A 27,239-nucleotide genomic window follows, 5' to 3' on the forward strand; every position below is an offset into this window, starting at 1 on the left:
TGCGCCCTACAAGATTTAAGACAGAAACACTGCTCGTGAGGAAAAGCAGGCAAACCCAAGATGGAAAAATAAATAAAATAAGAAGTCTAAAATGGCCAATAGTGGAATACAAACAACTGAGATGCGACTTCTACAGGTGATGAGGCAGAAGCAGTACCACGAGGGTGCTCTGAAACTTCGTTCAGCAAAGCCCCCATACAATTGAGTCTTTATCCCAACCTGTGTTGATTAACCTGTGTGCATCGCAAGAAATCCCTGCCACGGCCTAGTGTGTGAGAAGTCCGAGTTCCTGGCTCGTTTTTCGGTGAAGCGTTAACTCTGATTGCTCGGGGTCTCACTCTACACTGCAAACTTCGTAACAGATAAATCTTTCGTCCACTCTTTGGGAACCAGGGCTGGGAAAGAGGCAAACGCAACACCCCTTTCCCAGCGCGAGGACAGGGCTCCGAGTAAAGATGCTCGCACCGGCATACTTTCTCCACCCCGAACCTATGCGGAGGATCCCCGCGTCCCCTTCCAAATCAACGACCTCATCGTTGCCCAACCCCTCCCTACTTCGCTCGAGCGAGGGGTGGAGGTGGGGCCCCCTGTCCCGCTCCCAACGTCTCTCAAGGGCGCCGGCAAAATGGGGACTTGTCCTTGCGCCTGCCCCGGGGACTGCCCACGACCCAGGGTAAGAGGCAGGCCGGAGGGAAGCAGGCGAAGCGCCCCTCACCCTGGAACTGGCGCCGGCGCTGCCGCTGTGGGCCTCGCAAAGTCAAAGGCGCTCCCCTAACTAGCGGCCACGGAAGAGGAGCTGCGAAGCGGGCTGCGCGCCTGCGCACCGGTGCCGGAGGGCCCGCGCGGTGCTCCCACGGCGCCGCCTTCCGGCCCTGAGGGCGCGCTGCAGGTGGGACGGTCGGGCAGGTCCTGGCTGCTCCGGAGTCTAGCCTGGGTTCCGCCCCAGTCCTGGGGCCGCTTGGCCGGGCTCCCAGGCAGCGTAGGCGGCCTTCTGGGATGGCCGGCGCCTGCCTCTTGCGGCGTGCTTGGAAGACACGCGGTGCGGCAGCGCGCAAGAACCCCTCCAACGACCTCCCGGCCAGGGTCAGGGAGGGTCAGTCCCGCCCTACGGACGGGCAGCCCGAGAATGAGGCTGCGAGGTTCTTAGCCTCGGTGTGCCTCTCATTCACCCGTGGAGCTTATTTAAGGAAGAAAAATGATGCCCAGGTCTGATCAGCAGAAATTCTGATTCAGCAGGTCTAGGTCTACTGGGGGAAATTTTAGGCAATTCTGGTGCTTGGTGGAGAATCACTGCTGAACTAGATAGATGCAACTTAGGCTCCCGGAAGAGAGGAATTGGTGAGGCGAGGAGGGATTCTTTTTTTTTTTTTTTTTTTTGTGGTACGCGGGCCTCTCACTGCCGTGGCCTCTCCCGTTGCGGAGCATAGGCTCTGGACGCGTAGGCTCAGCGGCCATGGCTCACGGGCCCAGCCGCTCCGCGGCATGTGGGATCTTCCCGGACCGGCCACGAACCCGCGTCCCCTGCATCGGCAGGCGGACCCCCCACCACTGCGCCACCAGGGAAGCCCGAGGAGGGCTTCTTGAATGACTGGAGAACATTCCAGGTACCCCTGGAGATGAAAGAGCTGGGAAACTAAAGAAGAGGATGTATTTGAGCAAACAACCTGGGGGTGTATTTATTGGATAGGTGGAAAGAGCCAGATTTATAAGGTGCTAGAAAACCAGAAAACAGTATATAAGAGGTGTAGACTAGAGAGGCATAGTATGAAGACTTTTACCTTAAAATATACAATCTAATTAAAGGAACAAGACAAACCGAAAGATAAGCAAGGAATTCGAACCAAGAAGGAAATCAGAGCACACACATCTACTTTATCTTCCATCTAAAATTCCATGACATTAAAAAAAAAACAAAAAAACCTCTAAGAAACAAAATGTTCCATCAATGAACCAGGAATATTTTGTAATCTCTGAAAGACAGAAAAGATTTATGGGCTTGTTTATAGCAGAACGGACAGGGCTAAATAGCACAAATTAACAAAAAGGAAAATTATGAGACATGAAGAATGGATCCAGCCAGACGTTCCAACATCTGAATGACAGATGTTACAGAAACAACAGAATGGTGGTGAGGGTTGGACGTTTAAAAAGAAGAAAATGTCTCAGATTTGAAGAAAAACACAAATTTTCAGATTAAATGGGACCTCTGAGTCCTTAGGGTAACTAATGAAACTAAGATCCCATCCTAGACAAAACCTAGGAGAAAAAGAAGAGCTTTTATATAGAAATAGGTTACCTATAAAGCAATGGAAATTAGACTGCCATTGGATTTCTCAATGGAACAATATCTTCAGAGATGAAACTGGAATTCTTTACCAGCCAAATCAGCATTTAAGTGGAGGAAAAGACATTTCAGACACGCAAAAATTCTGAAAGTTTATCATCTCGCTAAACAACTTGAGAATGACTCCAGCAAAATGAACAATGAATTGAAAAACGACATCCCAGGTTCTCATCCCCAATTATCTAAGATAATAGGTAACACCTATGGAGCACTTACTACATGCTCTTTGCATAATTATCAAATTTTCTTCCCGATTACTCTGAGAAAGTTATAGTTATGATCCCCACTTTAAAGTGAAGAAACTGATAGAATTGAACAAGGATATGAGTGATAGGCAATAAAAACAAAACTTTTGATTGAATATAGAAAGTTATTGGTGAGTAATGTAAAAAAAAAAAAAGGATTTTTTACAAAGATATTCTGGAGCTAAATCCCAGATCAATAACTGCTGAGTGTCAGGGGCTGAGTTTCTTCAATAAGGAGACCCCATTTGGAAGAGTAGCTACAATTGGAATCATCACTTGCTTGGGTTTACAATAATGCACTGTCATTCTCTGAGACCTGTCAGACTTCTGTGATGGCTAAACTGGCAAGTGAATGGGAATGAGGTGGGAACCATCACCCTAGCATCTTTCATGCCTTTGATGGTGACACTCACCTCTGGAATTCTCCAGGTATGTGGTAATGCTTTTGATCTACTATTTTGGCACTCCACTTGGCATTTTCTTCCAGAATAGCCCTTACTCAGTGAGTGAATGTGCCCATGTAGGAATTCTATCAGTTGCTAATATTACCTATTCCAGCTATTCACTTGGCAAGTAGGGTACTAACCACAGGATGAATTCACAGTCCCACTAGCCCTGCCCAAAGGTGAACTTGGACCAGAATTTAATTCATTTATCACCTAACCCCTATAAGCTCAGAATGCTGACAGCAAACAGTGACGTTTGTGTTTGTTTGAAGTTAGTGATAGTTACTGAAAAGTTTAGTTCCTCCTTTTCGCCAGAACAATTATCCATAAGGGGCTGCAAGACCTTTGGGGAAAGGCTGGAGAAAAAGTTTGCAGTCCTTAGGTACAATGTTTCAGCAGCATCCTTCTTTAAGAATGTTTAGGCTACACTCAAGATGCTCTGGGTCTGGGATCTGATTTAGTTCTTGGAATAGGATTGACAAGTCATGTCGCTCACTCATGAGAGGCCTCTGTTCAAAAAGACAGAGAATTGTGTTTTGTTGGTTTGTTTGCTTTTGTAGTTACACAAATCAAAAAGACTTAGTGAGTCCTTTGTTGAGTTCATTCCCTGGGATCCTACAGTTAATTACCACAACCAGAGAGCTCTGTGAGTCAGGCCAACGTGTTTGCCATCCTGCAGCCTATTATGACGACCAGAGCCCACTTTTCTTCTGGTAATTAACTGTCTCCATCTGGTCTCCTCCCATTCCTGCTTGTATCTGGGAGTATATTTCCATTGCAGCTGCTCCTACCAGCATTCCTCCCTTAGAAAACAGCCAGTAATGAGTTTCTGTGTTGTGTGGGTGTTTTAAGCCTCTGAAGCTTTAATATATGCCTCATGACCAGTACGAGAGAATCTTTTGAAAACACAGCAAAGGAGTAGGTGAGTTAGAAGCTCATGACAGAACTTATACAGCATTCCTACCTCCCACAGTTTTTTAACATTATGCCCAATTTGGGGCCATTTGATGTCACCGTTCAATTGTATTTCCCACAGCAATTACTCTAAGCCTTTGCCATCCCTATTAAACTTTTTTAAAAATTTATTTATTTTTGGCTGCGTTGGGTCTTCGTTGCTGCACGCCGGCTTTTCTCTAGTTGTGGCCAGTGGGGGCTACTCTTCATTGCAGTGCACGGGCTTCTCATTGCGGTGGCTTCTCTTGTTGCGGAGCACGGGCTCTAGGCACATGGGCTTCAGTAGTTGTGGCGCACGGGCTTAGTTGCTCCGCGGCCTGTGGGATCTTCCTGGACCAGGGCTCGTACCCGTGTCTCCTGCATTGGCAGGCGGATTCTTAACCACTGCGCCACCAGGGAAGCCCCCTATTAAACTTTTTACACACTCCTGCCTCACCACTAGAAAGTGACTTTGTTCCGATTCCCAGAGACACACAGAAAGAGAAAGGGAGAGAGACAGAGAAATACTTTCTTTCAGCCATTCCTTCCTGGCCAAATCCTTGAATAAACTGTCCACACTCATTTTTCCCCACTTTTTCAGCCACCATTCCCTACTCAATCCAAAGCAATCAGGCTGCTACCCTGAACCTCTTAAGTTAGTTTTACCAAAATCATCAATGACAAATCGTAAAGACTTTTCAGTCTTTTCATCTTAGATGATTTCTGTTTACTCTTGGTGTCCCCTCCCTTTCTGAAAATCTCTCCTCTGTGGGTGTCTCAGATGCTGCTGCACTGAGCTTGGCACCTAGCTTTCGGCTCTTATTTCCTATTTCTGTTATTCCATTAAATGTCCGTGCACACCAAGGTCTGTCCTTGGCCCTTCTCCTTTTTACTCTTTCCCCTCTTCCTGAGCGAGCTTTTTCACTCTCATGGCTTCAGCTTTGTCTGATGCCTTCCAAAACACGTGTTCTTTCAAGCAACAAATATCTTGTAGTTCCCACTATGTGCCAGGCACTGTTCTGGAATATGGAACTATAAGAGCAAAACAAAGTTTCTGTTCTCCTGGACCTTACTAAGGACAAACAAAAAGCAGATAAATATATATAATGTCAAGTAATGATAACTGCTCTCAAGGAAAATAAACCAGGCTAAGAGGGAGTGAGAAGGGGCCGGAGTATTTAGAAAACACTTTGTTTAACCTCTGTGAGAGTGCTTCTCGACTTGTGGTTCCAGAGCAGCAGAATAACCTAGGAACTAGTTAGAAATACCAATGATCAGACCCCATGCCAGACTTGCTCAACCAGAACCTGGGAGGAAGCGGGTAGAAGGAGCCCAGCAATATGTTTTAATAAGCCCTGCAGGTGATTTTGATGCCCTCTAACGTGAGAATCAGAGCTCCTCCTGCTTCATCTACCATGAATAGGTTACAGGTGCGGTCTAATAGACTGATTTTTCTCAGCCCATAAGGGTAGCTTGAGGGTTCGGGGAAAAGGAGGTGCTGGGGACCCTCCAGTCAAAAGTAACCTCCACCCACACTTTTCAGAAGGCAACCAAGTGGGGTCAGCTGGCATGCCCACGGGCCTCCAGCGAGCCATTTGATACTCACTGAATTTGCTGCGGGAAGCTGGGCGCCGCCAGGTATCTACTTCTGCCTCCGGGACCGCCCCTGAGAATCCTCGCGGGAAGTTCCCGTCTGGGTGCGCAGGGAGGCTGCGCAGCCGAAGGCGAGGCCGAGGGAGGCCGAGGGAGGCCGAGGGAGGCCGAGGGAGGCCGAGGGAGGCCGAGGGAGGGCGAGGGAGGCCGAGGGAGGCCGAGGGAGGCCGAGGGAGGCCGAGGGAGGCCGAGGGAGGCCGAGGGAGGGCGAGGGAGGCCGAGGGAGGGCGAGGGAGGCCGAGGGAGGGCGAGGGAGGGAGCGGGGTTCCTGCGCGGCGCGCTTCCGGCGCCTACAGCCGCTTCTGTACCTGAAGTTTAATCGTTATTTTGAAATACTCGTTAGGAAAAAGTTTGACTGGATTTGAAATCCACTTGTACCATCAAAGGAAATATCAAAATTACATTTGTTGATGAAAGAAAAGATATTCAATTCTTTGTTCCACTGGTGTAAATTAAGTGTTGTAAAAATGGTTTGTAAAAGTTTTTAATCATTTCACAGTATATATACATACACCTTAAATATGTACAATTCTTACTGCGATAAAGCTGGAAAATCAATGACTAAATAAATTTAAAACAAAACTGTGAACACGTTTCTCATCCACGGTAACAAAAATATTGAAAGCTTATCAAAAAGCCTTGATTAGGAATTTCATGTAGGCGTTTGATCTGATGGAAGGCCTAGTTCTTGAAGCCCATCTGAGGATCACCTGGCTACCTCTTAATATGGCTCAAACTGGCTCTCCTCTGACTCCACCCAGGTAGGATTACTTACCCCCTCCTCTGTGTCCTCGTGGTAACATGCAGATCTGTGGTTCTCAGCCCTGAGCAGTTTTGCCCCCATGGGACACCTGGCAATGTCTGGAGACACTTTTGGTCACTGCAGCTGTTGGGGAGGTGCTACTGGCATCTAGTAGTTGGTAGAGGCCAGGGATGCTGCTGAAGATCTTACAATACATAGGAAAGCCCCCTACAACAAAGAATTATCTGGTCCCAAATGTCAACAGTGCTGAAGTGGAGAGACCCTGCTGTAGGTCCTTCTGTCATAACATACACTTTATCACATCTATGTGTTTACATATCTGTTTCTTCCTGTTAGACTCTAAGTTCCTCAACGGCATGTCTTACCTTTACATCTTCAGAGGTGAGCAGTGCTAAACGTATAGTAGGTGCTCACTATGTATCTGTGGAATGAATTAATGCGAGAGGAGTCAAGTCAGTCTTATCTGCACCTAACAAGTGGACAACTGCATCTCCAGTCAAAGAAGGCCAGAACATAAAACGCCTGAGAGCAGTATAATTAGGGGAAGTGGGTCTGACAGAGATGCCTGCAGTTATGACCAACTGCTCAACCTCTAAAGGTCAAAATCTCTTAAGTCTTCTATCCCCTCACCATCCTCCCCTGCCCCTTCATAACCCCATGTGGTCACCAAATTCTGCTGATATTCTACCTGAGAAATATTTCCTGAATCTAACCCATTCCCATTCCCAAAGTCAGCTCTCATCAGCATCACTTTCCTAGACCACTGCTGTGCCCTCCTGGTTGATTTCTCTGCCATCTACAAATTGAGAAAGTCAAATATAACTCCCTGTAGTTTCTTCCAGCTTTAAAATGATAAGATTTGCAATTTCATCTAGTGATAATGAATTCCAGTTTTTCCATTACATAAGTCATATAAATCAATATTCACTCTTCATTATGGATATAAAATTTCAAACCACTAAATGAGAATAAGTATATTAATTTAGAAAGCCTTGAAATCTTTCATGACCTTTGTTTTAGAAACAAACTCATAGCCAGCGACTTTAATTGGTCCTCCCCCTCTCCTAGTAACTCCGTTCCCACAGATGTCAGCCTCGTAACAAACCCAAACAAGGACTAAAGCGTTGAGTTTAAAGATGTGTACATTAATGTCTTCAGCAAAGGGATGACCAACACTTTCAATTAAAAAGGAATCTAAAAGAAAACAGCAACATCATTTTAAGAGTAGATGAGGCCAGCCAGCTAGAGACTCATGCTGCTGCCTCAGCCTCCCCAACTCCTCCACCTTCGAGATGCTGTGTTGACTTTTTTTTAACATGGAATGTTACACATTTTCTCAGATATTGTCATTGTCATTCATAATCCCAACAGAATTGTGTTACTGTTATAAATGGATATAGAAAATGAAGTAGTGATGATATAACAGCAAAGGAGACTGAGAACAAGTACTCAACATGGGCTCCAACACCAAGTATGACTTTTTCTCATCAATTTTTTTCCTACAAGAAATCCCTCTAGCTTATTGGGAGACACGGTACAGCTTTGAGAATGTCATTTGGCCAACTATTCTGCCAATTCTTGGATCAAAAATTGAGGTACAATTTTAGTTTAACAGTTTATAGCTAGGACTCTAGATCAAATTAATTCATAACAGAATCAAAGGCTGAGAAAAAAATCAATAAATGCTACAGTTTCATGATTTTCCAAATAGAGAAATCTTTTCAGGATGATAAAAAAAAACTAATTATGTTAAATATCAACTATTAATTTTGAGTGAATACTAAATAATCATGATACTTTTCCCCCTATGGGCCAAATGCAGCTTCAGAATTTTTTTCAGTGTAGTGTTCTGGACAGGAACTATTAATTGAGTCAGGCACTTGAGAGGAAACATTTCTTCCCCCATAATAATAATCAGGTTTAGAGAGTAAAAAACAAATCTATTTAAGTTACTTTATTACTAATCTTTTAATTACTTTATTCCCAGTGGCCCAGCATGGCATATATGGAAGAAAGTAATGGAATGGTTTTTCCAGAGCCAATTTGAGTTACTTCAGGTCCTCATTCTTTAATAAAACTTTTTGAGAGGAGAAAAAGCTATCACTATGTAAACTCAATAAATACTGAAAAATTTAAAGTAAGTGAACAATACAATAATGTGATCTGACCTATCTGAGTAGAGTCATAAATCTCTAGTTTGAATGGTTGTCTAGACCAACCTAGCATTCAGTGAGAAATTACTAATAGAGATTAAAAAAGAAATAGATCTATTCAATGTTTCAATTTCCTCAGATGCAGGTGGGGCAGCTACCCCAGTTTGCTGCTGGATGGAGCATGGCCAGTGAACCCTAAAAAAGCAAAACTCCTGCCTTCATCAAAGGAGCATGGGAACAGGGCCTAGCCAAGGACAAAAGTGTTCCTTTCCTAAAACAGAAATTAAATCAGATCCCTTCCCTTCTGATTCCTCAAGAAGTAACATCATCAACAGGCTTAAGCATTAGTAAAAATAATAATTAGTAAAAATAAATAAATATACATAAGAGAGAGAGAAGAGGTCTGGAGAAAGAGAGAGAGAGAGAGAGTGAGTTCTGGGAGAATTTTCCTCTCCTTCCCCCTTTTAAAATGTAAATGTTCCCAGGAGTAGTCATTCAACACATTTACCAGTGAAAATCTCAGCAGAAACCGTAGGGCCAGGATATAAAATAAATTAGGAGAAAGAGGAAAGGTAACCTTGGGAAGATCTTAAGGGGGAAGACGGGGGTGCTTGGGGAGAAGTTTCTAATTTTACCTTAAAGTTACCCTATCTGGACTTTTTTCTTTCCCGTAAGCTCTTTAGTCTTAAGCGAGGACCACATGCCCCATTCTATACGATATTTACAAATCATAAAGCAAAATGCTATCACACCTTCAGCGGTTTGCGGGCCTCCGTAGTACTTCACCTCAAATTTTCGTCTCTAGAAACACATTTTTTTTTTTTTTTTTTTTTTTTTTTTTGCGGTATGTGGGCCTCTCACTGTTGTGGCCTCTCCCGTTGCGGAGCACAGGCTCCGGACGCACAGGCCCAGCGGCCATGGCTCACGGGCCCAGCCGCTCCGCGGCATGTGGGATCCTCCCAGACCGGGGCACGAACCCGTTTCCCCTGCACCGGCAGGCGGACTCTCAACCACTGCGCCACCAGGGAAGCCCTAGAAACACATTTTAAAACGCCATAAACTGGCACATGGGTTTTCACAAAAACCCAGTGTTGAAGGTGGCACCAAGTCTCAGGGGTGGCGCGCCCTGTCCACAGCTCCCCTGAAAAACAGCTGCCGGATTTCACCCCGAGCAGAGCCCCGCCCGCCCACCGCCCAGGTCCCGCCCCCGCCCAAGGTCATTATAGTCCCCCCGGGACGCGCCCCGCATCCCTGCCAGCGACTTTGCAGGAACCGCGCTCCTGGATTCGGTCGTTCTGAGGATGGAGAAAAGGGCTCGGAGCTCCTCCAGAGAGGCCCACGGGAGAGGCAGCGGGTCCTCCCACAAAGAGAACAAGAGGGCGAAGGCCGAGAGGGGCGGCAGAAGCCGCGGGCGCCGGGACGCCGGGCCGGAGCAGCCGGCCCTCGGGCGGGCAGGGAGCCCGAGTGAGCCCCGAGCGCCTGCAGCCACCGTGGTGGACGTGGATGAGGTCCGGGGCTCTGGCGAGGAGGGCACCGAGGTGGTGGCGCTGCTGGAGAGCGAGCGGCCTGAGGAAGGTACAGCGGTCAGGCTGAGGCCCCGGGAGGGGGTGCGGCCTTTCCAAGTGGTACCCAAGGGATGGCAATTAAGGTGCAATGAGGCACCGCACTGAGAGCTTCGGAGGCCAGAGCAGCCTGCTGGACCTGCTCAGCTTCCCAGGAAATGAAAGACGCGAGATAGGACCCACCGACCCCTCAGTGGTGGAGACCAAAATACATCAGAAGAAATACAAGTAACATCAGCTAAATACCGCTGTTCTCAGGGGTCAGCCATGGATGGGAGGTGGGACGGAGTGTGATCCAGGTTGGGGACCAATCAACATGGTTCAGGCCAACTATGTAGCTTATTCTCCTCTCCTCCTCAGACTTTCCTAAAAGTATTTTACACTTTGCAGTGATCATACTTTCTAAAAAAGTAGAGGCAGCAGAGCCAAGTAGAGAAAAGCTAGATCTCAGTTTGAATCTCAGCTAACTATTTGATCATAGTCAGGGACTTAACCATGTATCAAATGGGGACAGCAATAGTACCCACCTCAGAGGGTAATTGTGAGGATAAAATGAGATAAGACACTCAAAGCACTTATCTTGCACAAAGCCTGGAGGGAAAGAAAAAAACATCCTTGCAAGCTACAAGAGGCAAGTTAGACCAAAGGGAGGGAATCACAGGGAAAGGTGTCTCTTTGGCTTCTGCAGGTGAAGCAACTCTTAGGAACAAATTTATCTGCTTCCAAACCTTTCTATAATGAATGGAAGAAAAAACTCATTACACCTTAATTTCAGGGTGAGGGAGGTTTAAAGGAAGGTAAATAAGGAATAGTGTGTTATACTACTTTCTGCTGACTATGAAATTTTAACATTTCCTGGCTACCCGCACTGCCCTATATGCTGCAGCACTGAAAGCTATGACTTGAGAAAGATTCCAGCAATTGGGATATAGTTTATGTTGACCATGTTAATGCTGTTTTGCCTAACTGATGCCCTTTCATGGGTCAGAAACTTCTGGTCATTAAAGGGTTATTGGATTCACTGCTACAGTAGTGCTGAGGTTAGAGGTCTGTAAGTATTGTGCTTCAGACCACATCAGTGGGGTAGGGAAGGAAGGGAGCCCCATTTTTGGAGCTCCTACTATGTGCCAGGCACATGCTAGGTGTTTTACTGAGTATTATCATTCCCATGGCACAGATGAGAAAAAATGCTGAGGAATTAAGTAACTTGCCTAAGACCTACAGGTGGGAAGTGGAGAAGCCAGCATTCCAGAATAAAACAGTCTTATTGAAAATCCCATCCTTGCAGGGTGCTGTCCCTGATTTCTGGTCATGGTTCCAGCACTGCCAACAACTAGCTGTGGCCTTGGGCTAGTAGCTTCACCTTGTGGGCCTCACTCAGTCTGTTCAGCTATAAAGTGACTAGAGCTTCAGGCCCCCCCAAGCAATGGCTAAGCCCATTAAGGATGAGACACCCTTGCTGAGCCCTTGTCTGGGAGGTTTCTGTGGCTCCCAGAGGAAAGGGGAGCAGACACATCAACATCCCCTCTCCTCCTCACTAGTACCACACTCCCACAGCCAGGCTACCTAAGGTTTGGGAGAAACTAAGAGAAGCTTCACTTTACTGAAATGTTGAGGATTCTCAGACTGTCGTATCTCAAGGCGCTTCCTGCTTTAACATGTAGTGTTTCACTATTCACTTACACTAAACAAATTGAATATTCAAGGAACTCATTCTAAGAGAATAATATTTTGTGAGTAAAGCTTCAAGTTAGATTTGGGTATACATATTAGTTTTCTGTTCACATCCCTAACTATGGTATGAAGGAATTTTGAGGACTTTCTTCACTTATAAAATATGAATTTTGTCGGTATGTGCATTTATTTATTTTTACTTACCATGGTTACCACTGGCAAATGAAATATATTTATAAACTAGTAAACATGGCAATAACACTGTTATTGCTCTTAGGGAAGAATATTGCAAAAACTAATACGATGTTGATAGAAACACCACTCCCAAAACTGCATCTCCCAGAGTAGGTTGCATGAGAAATAAATTCCATAGAACATGAATTTGCTTGGAGAAGACATCGCCTGGTCAAATGTTTGGGAAATACTAGGTTAAACAAAGCTAAGGGGCTTCCCTGGTGGCGCAGTGGTTGAGAGTCTGCCTGCCCATGCAGGGGACACGGGTTCGTGCCCCGGTCCGGGAAGATCCCACATGCCGCAGAGCGGCTGGGCCCATGAGCCATGGCCGCTGAGCCTGCGCGTCCGGAGCCTGTGCTCCGCAACGGGAGAGGCCACAACAGTGAGAGGCCCAAGTACCGCAAAAAAAACAAAAACAAAAAAACAAAGCTAAGAATGCTTCTTTACTGCAGGGATTCTCCTAGCTTCAATATGCCAGTAACTGTTGGGAAGCTCCAGGAGTGGGATACAGTACACAATATTTCCTAAACTTGTTTGCTCCAGGAACACTTGCTTTGTGGAGCACCCTGGAGGATTAGTGTTCCATGGGACACCATTTGGGAACTGCCATACATTGGCATTTAGCACCGAGTTTGGTTTTGTGCTGGTGCAGCTTGTATATCTGCCCTCTTCAAGTAATCTGCACATCAATTTGGTGATGAACTTTCCAGTTATTTTGCAAGCACGGAAATCAAATTTTCAGGCCTACTAATTAATTATCCATTTCCTTCCCATCCCTTAAAAATAGACTTTTCACCATTTCTAATCTTTAGTCACCTTCTATTCCTCTATAAGATTTTTAAACTGTCAAATAATATCCCTTTGGCCAGTTTTCTAGTACCTGTGGATTAAAATTCTTGAGATTTCTATAACCATTACATTTAAATCATTTTCATTATCCACTTCTCCTTCCTTCCTACATTCAACAAGTATTTATTGAGCACCTGTATGTGTCAGGCACTATTCCAGTCCTGGGACACGGTTTAAACAAGACAAGGCCCCAAGAAGCTTATGTCCTTGAGACTGAATTTTCCCTGATACCATTTCATTTATCACCCAAGCAACCTGGATGGCCTGTACTCCAGTTCCTTATCACTTTTGTATAGGCACAAATGGGCTAATATTACCCCATATAGGTGATTTTCAAAGACTGTCTAAAGATCCACACCTGAAGCCAAAGAAGGGGCTCTCATGGAGGAATTTCAGATATTGGGGCAAGTGGTAGATGGAGCTGTAATTTCAGGGAAGATGAACCTCTGGACACATGTGGTTTGAACCACTTCAAATAGAAGAAACTATGCAGAGAGGGACAAGGGGTCCTGTTTTTTCTCAAAATTATACTTCTAGAGGATACTAAGGAAATATCATCTAAGTATGGCTGTGTGTGTGTGTGTATGTGTGTGTGTGGTGCGTGTGTATGCCTTTTTGGCACATGCATATAAAAGGAGCACAGCTTCTGTCCTCTAGTTGGAAATGGATAGCTCAAAAGTAAAGCCAATCATGTCTAACAAAGTTGACAGCAATCTGCTTTTCACACTGAAAAACAAAGACTTAAATGGAACCTTTGTAATGCTAACAGCCTTTGGAACATAAATCTATTTTGTAGCAATTTCATTGATCATGTATTTTTAAGGTACCTATTTAAGAGGGGCTCAGATAGAAAAAGTACTTTTGTAGCAGTTACCACTAGGTAAACATGAGTTTTAAATGACAACACCAGACATGTAAAAAAAACACAGTTCGGTGCTTTTATGTTTATGTCATTTCATTCTTATGCCAGAGATATGAGCTATTCCACGAGATAGTTATTATGAAATAGTTATGCAATAGCATTTCCTTGAATAGATGAGAAAACTGAGAGGTTGTGTACCTTGCTTAAGGTCATTTGGACAGAAAATGGTGGAGCCAGAACCAGAACCCAGACCTTCTGCCCAGATTCTGTACTTGTTCCAGTGTACCCTCCACTGCCTTTCCAGGAGCCTGCTCCACCTTCCATCTGCCCACAAAGCCCTTCACACAGACCGCGCCTCCGGCTCTGGGAACTGACCACGCTGATATCCAGCTCGTTCCACTATTTCCAGCAAAGTCGGCAAACTGCTCTGACGCTAATACCAAGGACTGGACTAGAGGTGCTAGTCAGTGAATATGGTGAAGTTCCAATATAATTATTCTTTTGCTTTTTTTTTTTTTAAGGTACCAAGTCTTCCAGTTTAGGCGCTTGTGAGTGGCTTCTTGTCCTCACATCCCTGCTCTTCATCATTGTGACCTTCCCTTTTTCTATCTGGTTCTGCATAAAGGTGAGATTCCATGAGGACTCAATACATAATTTCCTGGTTTCTCTCATTGACCACACCATGTCCACTCTCATTTCTGTGTTTTGGTGTGTGCTGTCTGCTCTGCATGGAATGCCCTCACTCCCACTCACCTTCCAGGAGGGCTCTTACTCTTTATACCTGCTCAGAGATAACTGTGAAGCCTTCCTTGACTCCTCCAGACTGTCATTCTTCCCCCATTGAGATGATTACATGGTATTTGCCCTTTATTCTGTTAATATGGTGTATTACATTCATTGAATTTTGGATGTTAAATCAACTGTGTATTCCTAGAATAAGTCCCACTTGGTTATGATGTATAATCCTTTTTATATGTTACTGGAGTCAAGTTGCTGGTTGTTTGTTGAGGATTTCTGCATTTATATTTATGAGAGATACTGGTCTGTAGTTTTCTTGTCTTGTGATATCACTGTCTTGTTTTGGTATCAGGGTAATACTGGCCTCAGAGAATGAGTTGGAAAGATTTCCCTCCTCTTCTATTATTTGGGAGAATTTGTGAAGAACTGGTATTAATTCCTCTTTAAATATTTGGCAGAATTTACCAGTGAAGCCATCTGGTCCTGGACTTCTCTTTGTGGGAAATTTTTAAACTACTAATTCAGTCTTTTAATTCTGGGTCTTTTTCATTTTTATTTTTCTTCTCGAGTCAGTTTTGATAGTTTATGACTGTAGGAATTTGTCCATTTCACCTGTTATCTAATTTGTTGGTATATAGTTGTTCATAATATATTTTCTTTTATAATCTTTTTTATTTCTGTAAGGACAGTAGTGATGTCTCTGTCATTCCTCTTTGACTCCTGATTTCAGCAATTTGAATCTCCTCTCTTTTCTCTTGGTCAGTCTTGCTAAGTATTTGTCAATTTTGTTGATCTTGTCAAAGAACCAACTTTTGGTTCAGTTGATTTTCTCTGATGCTTTTCTATTTTCTATTGCATTTATTTCCACTCTAATCTTTATTTTCTTCTTCCTGCTTACTTTGGGTTTAGTTTGTGCTTCTATTTACAGTATATTAAGGTAGAAAATTAGGGTATTATTTTGAGATATTTCTTCTCTTTTGTTATAGGCATTTACAGCTATAAATTTTCCTTTAAGCACTACTTTAGTTGCATCCCATATGTTTTGGCATCTTGAGGTTTTGTTTTCATTCATCTCAAAGTGTTTTGTTTTTTTTAATAAACTTTTTAAATCATTGTGTTTTGAATTTACAGCATTTTTAAATTTTATTTATTTTTTATTTTATTTATTTTTGGCTGCATTGGGTCTTTGTTGCTGCGTGCAGGCTTTCTGTAGTTGCGGCGAGCGGGGGCTACTCTTTGTTGCAGTGCACAGGCTTCTCATTTTGGTGGCTTCTCTTGTTGTGGAGCATAGGCTCTAGGCACGCAGGCTTCAATAGTTGTGGCTCGCAGGTTCTAGGGCGCAGGCTCAGTAGTTGTGGCACACAGGCTTAGTTGCTCCACGGCATGTGGGATCTTCCTGGACCAGGCTCGAACCCATGTCCCCTGCATTGGCAGGCGGATTCTTGACCACTGCGCCACCAGCGAAGTCCCTCAAAGTGTTTTTAAATTTCTTTTGTGATATCTTCTTTGACCTATCAGTTATTTTAGAGTGTGTGGTTTAATTTCCATATATATGTGAATTTCCCAAATTTCCTTCTGTTATCGATTTCTAATTTCATTCCATTGTAATCAGAGAATATACTTAGTGTGCTTTCAATCCTTTTAAATTTATTGAGTTTTTTTATGGCCCAGCATATGGTCTATCCTGGAGATGTTTCATGTGTGCTTGAGAAGAATATGTATTCTACTATTGTTGGGTGGAGTTATGCATAGCTATCTGTTAGGTTTAGTTTGTTTATAGTGTTATTCAAGTCTTTTCTTTCCTTGTTGACCTTCTGCCTAGTTGTTTTATCCATGATTGAAAGTGGGATAGTAAAGTCTCCAACTTTTATTATTGAATTGTCTATATCTACCTTCAGTTCTTTTGGTTTTTGTTTTATATATGTTGGAACTCTATTTTTAGGTACATATATGTTTACCATTGTTATACTTTCCTAACACATTGGCCATTTTATCGTTACACAATGTCCCTCTTTATCACTAGTAACATTTTTGCGTGTTTGTTTTAAACTTCATTTTGTCTGATATTAGTATAGTCACTCCTACTCTCTTTTGGTTACTCTTTGTGTGGTATATTTTTTTCTATCTTTTTACTTTCAACCTATTTGTATATTTAAATAAAAAGTGTATCTCCTACAGACAACATATAGTTGGCTACAGGCTCTTCCTGAAGGGTGATCTGAGCACCTGCATGGCTTCTGTAAGGTCTGCAAATAGCTAATGAGTGATACATGTAAAAGCTCACAATGCATCAATCACAGCAATATACAAAATTAAATATGCTGTGACTACTTTGATTTGGTGGAACCAATTATCTTTTAGATAACCATGAATCTCTAATCAAAATTCTGTCCACAGTCTCAAAAATTATTATACTTTTTCATTGGTTTCTGAAATTCTTCATTTACTAAGTATATATTTTAGAAATTAAGTATTAACAGAAATTTTTTCTTGGTTCTCAAAGCAAAAGATTTCTGATACCTAGGATCACTCTCACACCAAGGTCTTTTGAAGACTTCATTTTAATCTCTTGGAGTGATTCAAAAGTATTAAATTTTCCTTTAGGTTATACAGGAGTATGAGAGAGTAATTATATTCCGACTGGGACATCTGCTTCCTGGAAGAGCCAAAGGCCCTGGTAAGAATGACCTTTTTTACCCCCCAGAGACTTGCCAATTTCTTCAATCCATGCATATTTGTGATACAGCCCTCAGATTACATGAAGTAACTTGATTCATGATATCTTCATTTTTCAATCTGTTACTTGTAACACAGGTTATTAAGAAATTCTTCAGAGAGCATTACTACCAGGTCACAGTGACCAAAAGAGAGAGTGGATGCAAAAAAGCTGAATGCCAGGGCCAGGCTGGCTGGAGTAGCAAGTAGGCTAGGACCTATGACCAGGCACTGGTTTGAGTAGAACATGTAAGTGGTCTGAGTCCTGTGAATTCTCAGAGCAAAACTGAGCTAGTTCAGGATCCAGGGAATCAGAACAAGCCAGGCTAGATAGGCAAAGTTCAGCATCCAAGTAACAAATTGGCCTTCAGTTCATGAAATTTAAGAAACATAGATTAAGCACTTCCCGTGTTTCATTGTTTAACTACAAAGGATATGAAGATGGATGAATTAGACATGGTCTCTAGTCTCTAGGAACTTAAAGTCTTACAGAGTTTGTATCCAGAAGTCCAAGCTGATTATGGGGCACAGATAGAAGTATCGTTAGTCTGAAAAGTCTAATAGTTGGGGTTTGAAGAGCTAAGCCAGGAAGACGTGAGAAGAAGCAAAGTCCCACTGTGAGTAGATTGGAAAGGGTCCAAGTTCCAAGCCAGCTCTACAGAAACAGATAGAGAATAGAGACCAGGCTAGGAGACACAAATCAGTTTGAAGATTCAGAACCAACAGATTGGTTCACACAAAAATAGAACCAGACCCTGTAGTTCCAGAACAGGGACTGCCTTGTTCTGGTTCTAGTTCTTGGCATCCTTCTCGACTGGGTCTAAGAGGGCTAGTAGCTGGGTGGCTCCTAAGAGAGATCATGGGTGCTGTGAGGTACTGCTGATTCCAACAAAGCTTTGGCTCTTGTACAAGCCTACAGTGTCCAATGGTTTCTCAGAAAATCTCAATAAATCAATCTAAAATATTGATTGCACATTGACCCTATACATTATATTGGGTGGGTGAGGACTAACTAACCAACCAGAAGGCTGGTATCATGATGTTGCTATTCTGATTCCTTTGGGGCTCACATTTTAAGAAATACCACATGGAGGTTGCTGGCTCTAAAGTTCTTACACACATGGACTCAAGAAATAGTTTTACAGAGCACCTAAAAGGCACTAAGTTAGGTACTAAGGCTAACAGGAATGCATAAGATGCTCTTGTTATAGAGTTTAAATCTAGTGAAGGAGACAGATGTGTAACCCAATATCTGGACAGGTCAGCACCATGACCAAGGTGATCATACAGCCCATTTTGCTGGGGAGAATCCCTGTTTATACATGTTGTCCTGGTGTAAGTCATAATAGTGCTCTCCTTTCACCCTCAAAAGTGTCCCAGCTTGAACAACAGATTATTTGGTAGCCTTAGTAACAACAAACACACCATCGGTGGAGGTGGGATGTGGGGAGGTCTATGGGCAGTTGGAGGCTAAGAAAAGCAATGCAACATGCAGCTTGACACCAAGAGTGAACCCCAAATGGCCTCCATGCTAGCCATTCACCTGTCACTTCCCCTGCCCCCTCTTCTAGGCCTTTTCTTCTTTTTGCCCTGCCTGGATACCTACCACAAGGTTGATCTTCGCCTCCAAACCTTGGAGATACCCTTTCACGAGGTAAGCCAAGTGGTGGATTTTGCTTTCTTTCTACATTTTCCCTGGCCGAGCTACCACTTCTGGGCCAGAGGAAAATGACTATTTTTGCTCAAAAGTAGAAAAGAAAAAGAGATATGGGCTACATCAAAATTTAAAACTCCTTTACAACAAAGGACACAATCAACAGAATGAAAAGGCAACTTACAGAATGGGGAAAAAACTGCAAATACTATATCTGATAAGAGGTTAATATCCAGAATATATAAAATTTTATAACTCAACAAGAAGAAAGCAAACAATCCAATTAAAAATGGACACAGGCCTTTCTGATGGTTAATGTTATGTGTCAACCTGGCTAAGCCATGGTACCCAAATATTTGGTCAAATACATCTAGATGTTGCTGTTAAGGTATTTTTTTAGATAAGACTAATATTTAAATCAGATGACTCTGAGTAAAGCAGATTGCCCTCCATATATGGTAGATAGTATATATACTTGACTTGAATAGACATTTCAATACAGACTTGAATAGACATTTCTCCAAAGCAGATATACAAATGGCCAAAAAACACATGAAAAGATGCTCCACATCACTAATCATCAGAGAAATGCAAATCAAAAACACAATGAGATACCACCTCACATCTATCAGGATGGCTTTATTAAGAAAAAAACAGAAAATAGTAAGTATTGGCAAAGATGTAGAGAAATTGGAACCCTTGTATACTGTAGGTGGGAATGTAGAATGGTGCAGCTACTGTAGAAAACAGTATGACTGTTCCTCAAAAAATTAAAAATAGAATTACCATATAATCCACCAATTCTACTTTTGGGTATAGATGCCAAAGAATTGAAAGCAGGGTACTGAAGAGACGTTTGTATACCTATGTTCATAGCATCAATTTTTTTCACAATGGCCAAAAGGTGGAAGCAATCCACCTGCCCATTAATGGCTGAATAGATAAACAAAATGTATATGCTGACAATGGAATAATAATCAGCCTTAAAAAGGAGAGAAATTCCGGCATATACTACAACATGGCTGAACCTTGAGAAAAGTATGCCAAGTGAAATAAGCCAGTCACAAAAAGAAAAATACTGTATGATTCCATTTATATGAGGAACATAGAGTCGTGAAATTCAGAGCAACAGAAAGTGAATGATGGTTGCGGGGACTGCCAGGAGGGGAGAATGGGGAATTGTTCACCAGTTTTCAGTTTTGCAAGATGTAAAGAGTTCTGGACACTGGTTGCCCAACAATGTGAATGTACTTAACACTACTGAATTGTGCACTTAAAAATGGTTAAGATGGTGAATTTGATGTTTTGTGTATTTTACCACAATTAAAAGTTAAATGTAGAGATAACATCTAGACTTTCCTGTTACTGATTCAGATTTATAAGCCTTTCCTAAACTCTCTCCCACTTTCAGTCTGAGGTTCTTTCTCATTCTTTCTTTTGGTAAATGGAAATGTGAATAAAAATAATATACTTTTAAAAGGCTTATTTTATATAATAAAGTATAAAAAGGAGTAAAACTTATACCTAATCCTATCACCCATAGAGTTGATATTTTAGAATGTATCCTTTCAGACTTTTCTATATATGTGGTTGTAGTTTCAGACATATATATGTGTGTGCGTTTGTTTATATATATGTGTATATATATATATATATATATATATATATATCACACCATACATACTATTTTGCAACATGTCTTTTTTCACTCAACAGTCTACTGTTATCACCTTTTCATATATTACCTATGCTTCTACCTCTTTGCTTTAAACAGACACACAGCATTTCATTGTATGGATTTTACTCAACTAATTTACTCAACTAATTGAGTAATTGGAATTTACTCAACTAATTCCCATTGTTGATATTATTTCTACTTTTTTTTATTACAATAAGCAATACTATGAATCATATCCTTGCAGCTAAACCCTTGAAATATATCCTTGTGATTAATGTCTAAAAATGGAAATGTTGTGCACATACATCTTTTAGGGCTTTTGATATGTATCACCAAACTGCCCTCTAAATGCACACTCAATACATTTGAGTGCTTGTTTCCCAGAACATGTTGCTCTTTTAGGAGATTATTTTGGCATCGGTTTTAAAAGACCTGATATATAATCAACTGAATGTTTTCATGTAAGAAAATTATTCCTGATTTTTGTTTTTACAAAAGGATTTACAACAAGATTCCTTTAAATTCTGAGTTCTTTAGTGTATTTAATACAAACTCCATAATTTTAAAAAAAGTCTATTTTGATTAAAGGGCAAGCCAACTACTCTTTTTCTTACCATCATCTTACTCTGAGGAAATACCCTTTGAACATATTTAGTTCCTCTATCCTCATGTGGGAAAGGAACCCAAGAATCAGGGTTGTCATCCAAATTTTTTTTCTGCCTAGGTTGTAACCAAAGATATGTTTGTAATGGAGATAGATGCCATCTGCTACTACCGAATGGAAAATGCCTCTCTTCTCCTAAGCAGTCTTGCTCATGTGTCCAAAGCGGTCCAATTCCTTGTGCAAACCACCATGAAGCGTCTCCTAGCACATCGATCCCTCACTGAAATTCTTCTAGAGAGGAAGAGCATTGCACAAGATGTAAAGGTACTTAGATGAATTTAACACCAAGTATGCTGAAGTATCCCTTTATCTTTTATTCCTTTCTTCATTGGCCATTTACTGAATCTTCCATGCGCCATGCATTCAAAGGTACCATCCTGTGAGGAGCTGACAGTTAAGAGGTTGCCAAATTGACCCTGAGCCAATCATAGTCACCGATCTGTGCTGATTAGTCTGTCATTGCCACAGTTTTTGTTCTCAAAACAAAGAGTGGCTTTAGACTCATTGTAAAGTGCCCACATAGCACAAGGTGGTGGGGGTGGGAGCTGGCAGGTGTGGTGTGGCTGGACAGGGTGGGTTGGTGGGACACAGAGATGATAAGGAATGCATCTTGGGATCTTACAGTCTAGTTGGGGAAACAAGCAAAGTTAGATAATGATAAGTTCAAATAAGACTTTCAGATGAAAAGAGGTAAGATGTCACAGACCCTTATGTGATTAATTACCCAATCCATCATCTAGATTTGAGTTGGAATGATAGGAGGGAGAGAAAAGCAAGAGCTGCCTCATAAGCAGCAGCGTCTAGGCCGCAGGCAGCAAGCTCAGCGACCTTGCCCACAACCAGGGTAGGCATCTTCACTTCTTACCAAGACAAGTCGGCAAAGGTATTCAGAAGAGAGATGGGAACAAAGCAGCATTATAGGCAGCTGGCCAGTCGGGCGGCAATTACCACCAGTGATGGAGCCCGTCATTGAGGCCGTGAGGCACCCAAGCCCAGAACTGAGTTCGGAGGCTATGAATCGAGTCTAGCTGAGGGAAGACCTCAATAGAAGGAACTAAGGATCGAAGGCATTGATAATGATTGTGCCTGATGGGGCCTGAGCAGACACAACTGAGAAAATGAAGTATCCAAATGTCGTGACATGTCCAATTCATCACTGATAAAACTGGGATTAGCATCCTAGTGGAAGAAGGAAGAATTCAGGAAATAAGAGAAGCTGAAAGGAGAAGTTAGAACAAGAAGACTCAGGGGAGTTGCTGCTCTGGAATTTAAAAACCACTCACGTTGCTCCCCTCTGCCCTCCCTTCGGCCTGTCTTCCTGTTCATCTCTCCCCTCCAAAGGATAAAGGATAAGGTCCAGACACTTGACACTCAAGCTTGCCCTTGTTATGCTGAATTATAATTTATGTATTTACCCATTTGTCTTCCCATACCATGAACTCCATAATGTCAGGGGTCATATTTTATTCATCTTTTGTCCTCAGTACCTGGCATGGGGCTATTACACAGCAGCCAGATACTGGGTTTTTGGATGAGTGGATAAATGACCCAACTGTTGTAGCCTCACCTCTTGCTGTCCTTCCCCCAGTGTATCTAATCCTCCAGCCGACTTAGTGTTTCTCCAGTGTTCAGTGTGTCTATGCTTCCATGCCTGCTCTTAGGCTGTTTCTCTGTACCAAATATTTCCCTTTTCCCCACAGGCAAAATCGTATTGTTCTTTAAGATGTCACCTCCTCTATGAAGTCTTTTTCAACATTCCTTCCTCCCATCAACCCCCTAAATTAGTCTTCTCAGGGTTCCCAATGCACTAAGCTAACTATTTATCTAGCCACCAAGAAATCATCAGAAATAAGTTAAAAAGGAAAAAGAGTATGGCCCGCATATTGCTCCATGCCCTGTCCCCCTTTCCAGAACACACAATTCATTTTCTTCCCACTCCTGGTATGGGGAGGTGGGGAAGATGAGTGCCACCAACAGGAAGTGAAAGCACCTGTAAATGAATATTATATGGAAGAGAATATCATATGAGAGAAAGACTAAAGATTTTGGTTCTCTAATAAATGCATTTTAGAACAAATTTAACAAATATACCATCTCTATTATTTCCTATTGCTTCTGCAGCAAATTACCACAAACTTGATGGCTTAAACCACCACCAATTTAACCTTACAGTTTTTTTTTAATATCTATTTATTTATTTATTGGCTGCGTCGGGTCTTAGTAGTGGTGCGCAGGCTCTTGGTTGTGGCACATGGGCTTAGTTGCCCTGCGGCACATGGGATCCTAGTACCCTGACCAGGGATCAAACCCACGTCCCCTGCATCGGAAGGTGGATTCTTTACCACTGGACCACCAGGGAAGTACCAGCCTTACAGTTTTGAAGGCCAGAAGTCCAAAAGAAGTTTTACTGGGCCAGAGTCAAGGTGTCAGTCAGCAGGACTGGTTCCTTCTGGAGGTTTTGAGAGGAGAATTCATTTCCTTGCCTTTTTCAGCTTCAGGTGGCCACCTGCATTCTTTAGATCATGGCCCCTTCCTCCATCTTAAAAGCACAGCACTCCAACCCCTGCTTCCATCATCACACCACCTTCTCCTCTTCTGTAGCCAGATGTCCCTCCACTTCCCCCTTATAAGGACACTTGCAGTTGCTTTTAGGGCCCACCAGCAACATCCAGGATAAACTCCCCATTTTAAGAGCCTGGAACTTAATTGCATCTGCAAAGTCTCTTTTCGGGTAACACTCACAGGTTCCAGGGATTAGGGCATGGATGTCTTTAGGAGCCATTAGTCAGCCTACCACACCATCTTTAATTCCACAAATATTTGTTGAGTGGCACTGTGCAAATTCAACAATTTTTGCAAGGCCCTATAATGTTAAAACAAAACAGGGAAGTACATAATATCCTTTCAGAAGAAATGTGCTTTCTCAGTGCAATGGCCATCGGTGCACAGGGGTGTTCTCCTCCCACCTGGAGGTTCTTACTGACATCTAAACTCTTCCCTCCACAGGTTGCCTTGGACGCAGTGACCTGTATTTGGGGAATCAAAGTGGAGAGAACAGAAATGTGGGTAGGAAATTAACCAGGAAGAACAATATGATAAAGGGAGATATTTTGGTTTTATTTAACAACTTCTATTTGAAAAATTATTTTCATTGAATGAGTACTGTAGCCATATTAGCATAAATTTGAAAGAAAGAAAAAAATTTACCTATCATCTCATAGCCATAACATAACCACTGTAACATCTGGGCAAATTACTTTCAGATTTCTATGGATTTAAACATTTTTTAAAGATAAAATTCACATAACATAAAACTCACCATTTTTAACCATTTTAAATTACAACTCAGTGGTTTTTAGTATATTCACAGAGTGATGCAACCATCACTACCTGCTAATTTCAGAATATTTTTATCATCTCCAAAAGAAAGTCTGCATCCACTAAGCAGGAATTCTTCAATGCCTCCTCAACCCCTAGTCCCTGACAACCACTAATCTACTCTCTGTCTCTCTTGATTTGGCTATTCCAGGAATTTAATATAAATATTATAATCACACAATCCGTGGCCTTTTGAGTCTGGCTTCCTTCACTTACCTTAATGTTTTCAGCATCCAACCATGGTGTAGCATGGATCAGTACTTCATTCCTTTCTATGGTCGAATACTATTCTATTGTGCAGCTGGCTATACCACATTTTGTTCATCTACTCATCAGTTGATGGACATTTGGGTTGTTTCCACTTTGGGACCATTATGAATCATGCTGCAATGAACATTCATGTGCAAGTTTTTGTGTGAACATGTTTTCCCTTCCCTTGGGTGTATACCTAGGGGTGGAATTACTGGATCATATGGTAACTCCATATTTAACTTTCTGAGGAACTGCCAATTTTTCTATGTATTTTTTTATAGTTACAATCGGGGGAAAATACAATTTGTATCTTTCATGCAATACATTAAGTATTGTTCTCATTTGGTCAGTTCTACCCTTTTCAAAATCAGTTCTCTTTTATAAACTTAGATGACTTCCCTCATTATTAATAGTACGGCTCTTCAAGGCTGTTCTTCATTATTGAAATTTAACAGCCAGGATTTAGATTAAACTTTAAGTGGGAAAATGTTTGTAGTATATCAACACAAAATTTGTTTCACTTGTAAAGAGAAAACCATAACTCTACTATAGCATCGGTGATAAGAAAAATCAGCATTTGAGGCACTTCCCTGCCCACTGTCTGCACAGAGGTCAGGGGCCACACACGCTGCTAAATCAGAATTCGCCGTGCGTCATGAAATGACAGCAGAGAAGGTGGCAGGTCTGTATGAAAGCTCCGGCTGCTAAAAGCAGTGCTGCACACCTACCTACCCATGCCCTTTCTCTTTCAGTAAGGATGTGAGGCTGCCAGCCGGGCTGCAGCACTCGCTGGCGGTGGAAGCCGAAGCACAGAGACAGGCCAAAGTGCGGGTGAGCCAGCCCTGAGCAGGCCGTCCTCCTGCACAGCTGCTCTTTGAGGATCACTAGAGAATCCAAAAGAAGGCCTCCTCATGGAGAACATTTCCCCTTCGCTTCTCACCTATGCATCCAGGCGCTGGGGGGAATCTGGCTTGTGCCCACACCACTCTATTAAAATTGCTCTCCTCAAGTGTGTTCACAGCCTCCTGACCAATGTAAGGTCTCTTTTCCTGCTACTCCCTGTCTCTGAAGTTACTGGTAACAGTGACCTTCTCCTCCTTGAATCTTGCCTTCTCCCTGTCTCCCTAAAGGCATCTCCCCACACTCCATCCCTCCTCTCTAGCACTGGCATCTTTCCCTGGGTTATATCAGTCACCTGTCACCGCTAGGTTAATGACACCCCGACCTGTATTCCTAGCTCTGCACAAGCTCTGGAGGGACAACCATGATCAGGGCCCAATTCCCTCAACGCCAGAGCTGAGAGAAGGCTGTGCTACTCATAGCCTCTACTCAGGCGTGCCAGGGAGAAGATGTGGCTGCTGGCAGCTCCTGAGGATTGAGGTGTGGACGGGAAGGGTGTTGGGAAGAGAAAATGAGGACTGGAGGGGAGGTGGATTTCCCTTAAAGAACAGAACGTAGGTAAAGAAAAACCCCTAACTATGTAAGAGGGTGGATAACTTTGGAGCTTTGGTGGAGGAGGAAGGCAGTCCTCTGGGCAGAGTTGCTTCTAGATCTGAGTCCAGTGCCCTGTGCCCACTTTAAGGTGACATTTGGGTGGTGAGCTTCATGCTTTCTCTTCTGAAATGCTAACCTGAGTTGGGAGTCATTCTTTCAGGATTCCATGTCTTTGCCTGGAATGCTGGCCAACCTTTCCTCTAAATGGCAAAATCCTACTACTCTTCCAAGGCCCACCAGACATTATAACTCCCCTAACACTTCCTCTATACTGGTCATGGCCCTTAAAAACTTCTACCCTAAATTACAATTAACAGTGTAATCTCTCTGTCTAGATCAAGATCCTTAAGAACAAAAGATAGGCCACTCCCCTGTGCTTAGCAACACCTGTCACACAGTAGATACTAGTGCTTGTTTGTTGAGTCACACTAAGTAGGATTAAAACCTTCATGGGGCGAAGAAGAAAAATCACTTTGCTTTTCTTCACATCCCTTGTCTAGATGATCGCTGCGGAAGGGGAGAAGGCTGCGTCCGAGTCCCTGAGGATGGCAGCCGAGATTCTGTCAGGCACTCCAGCTGCTGTTCAGCTTCGGTACCTCCACACCCTGCAATCCTTGTCCACAGAGAAACCGTCCACAGTGGTTTTACCTTTGCCATTTGACTTGCTAAATTTCCTGTCTTCTCCAAGCAGTAGAACTCAAGGAAGCATCCCTTTACCAAATCCTTCCAAACCTGTTGAGCCACTGAACCCTAAAAAGAAAGACTCTCCCATGTTATAGGAGGAAACAAGGATAATGTGACTGCAAAGAGGGCTTTGCCATGTAACAGCCACAGCCCCGAGCAGGGCCCGCTGTCCTCACTCCCTGCCCTTGGAACGTATGAAGTCACAGTGCAGCAACACACGAGAAGACAGTGAAATCATGTCATGACAGAGAAGCCATATAACAT

General features: G+C 42.9%; 1 protein-coding gene across 2 annotated transcripts; it reads left to right on the forward strand.

Moving 5' to 3' along the window:
• Nucleotides 1-9,838: 9,838 nt before the first annotated feature.
• Nucleotides 9,839-27,070, forward strand: NPHS2 (NPHS2 stomatin family member, podocin; the record flags this gene model as incomplete). Of its 2 annotated transcripts, XM_079696923.1 has the most annotated exons (8): nt 9,839-10,112; nt 14,240-14,343; nt 17,061-17,133; nt 18,743-18,825; nt 21,228-21,431; nt 24,174-24,229; nt 25,550-25,628; nt 26,792-27,070. In XM_079696923.1, the coding sequence occupies 8 exons, from the start codon at nt 9,839-9,841 to the stop codon at nt 27,068-27,070; spliced, it is 1,152 nt and encodes a 383-aa protein (XP_079553049.1). The 2 variants fall into 2 exon arrangements, with proteins under 2 accessions (XP_079553049.1, XP_079553050.1); XM_079696924.1 differs by lacking the exon at nt 21,228-21,431.
• Between the last annotated feature and the right edge of the window lie 169 nt (nt 27,071-27,239).

The sequence above is a fragment of the Hyperoodon ampullatus genome (genome assembly GCF_949752795.1).
Source record: "Hyperoodon ampullatus genome assembly, chromosome: 2".
In the NCBI taxonomy this organism is placed as follows: domain Eukaryota; kingdom Metazoa; phylum Chordata; class Mammalia; order Artiodactyla; family Ziphiidae; genus Hyperoodon; species Hyperoodon ampullatus.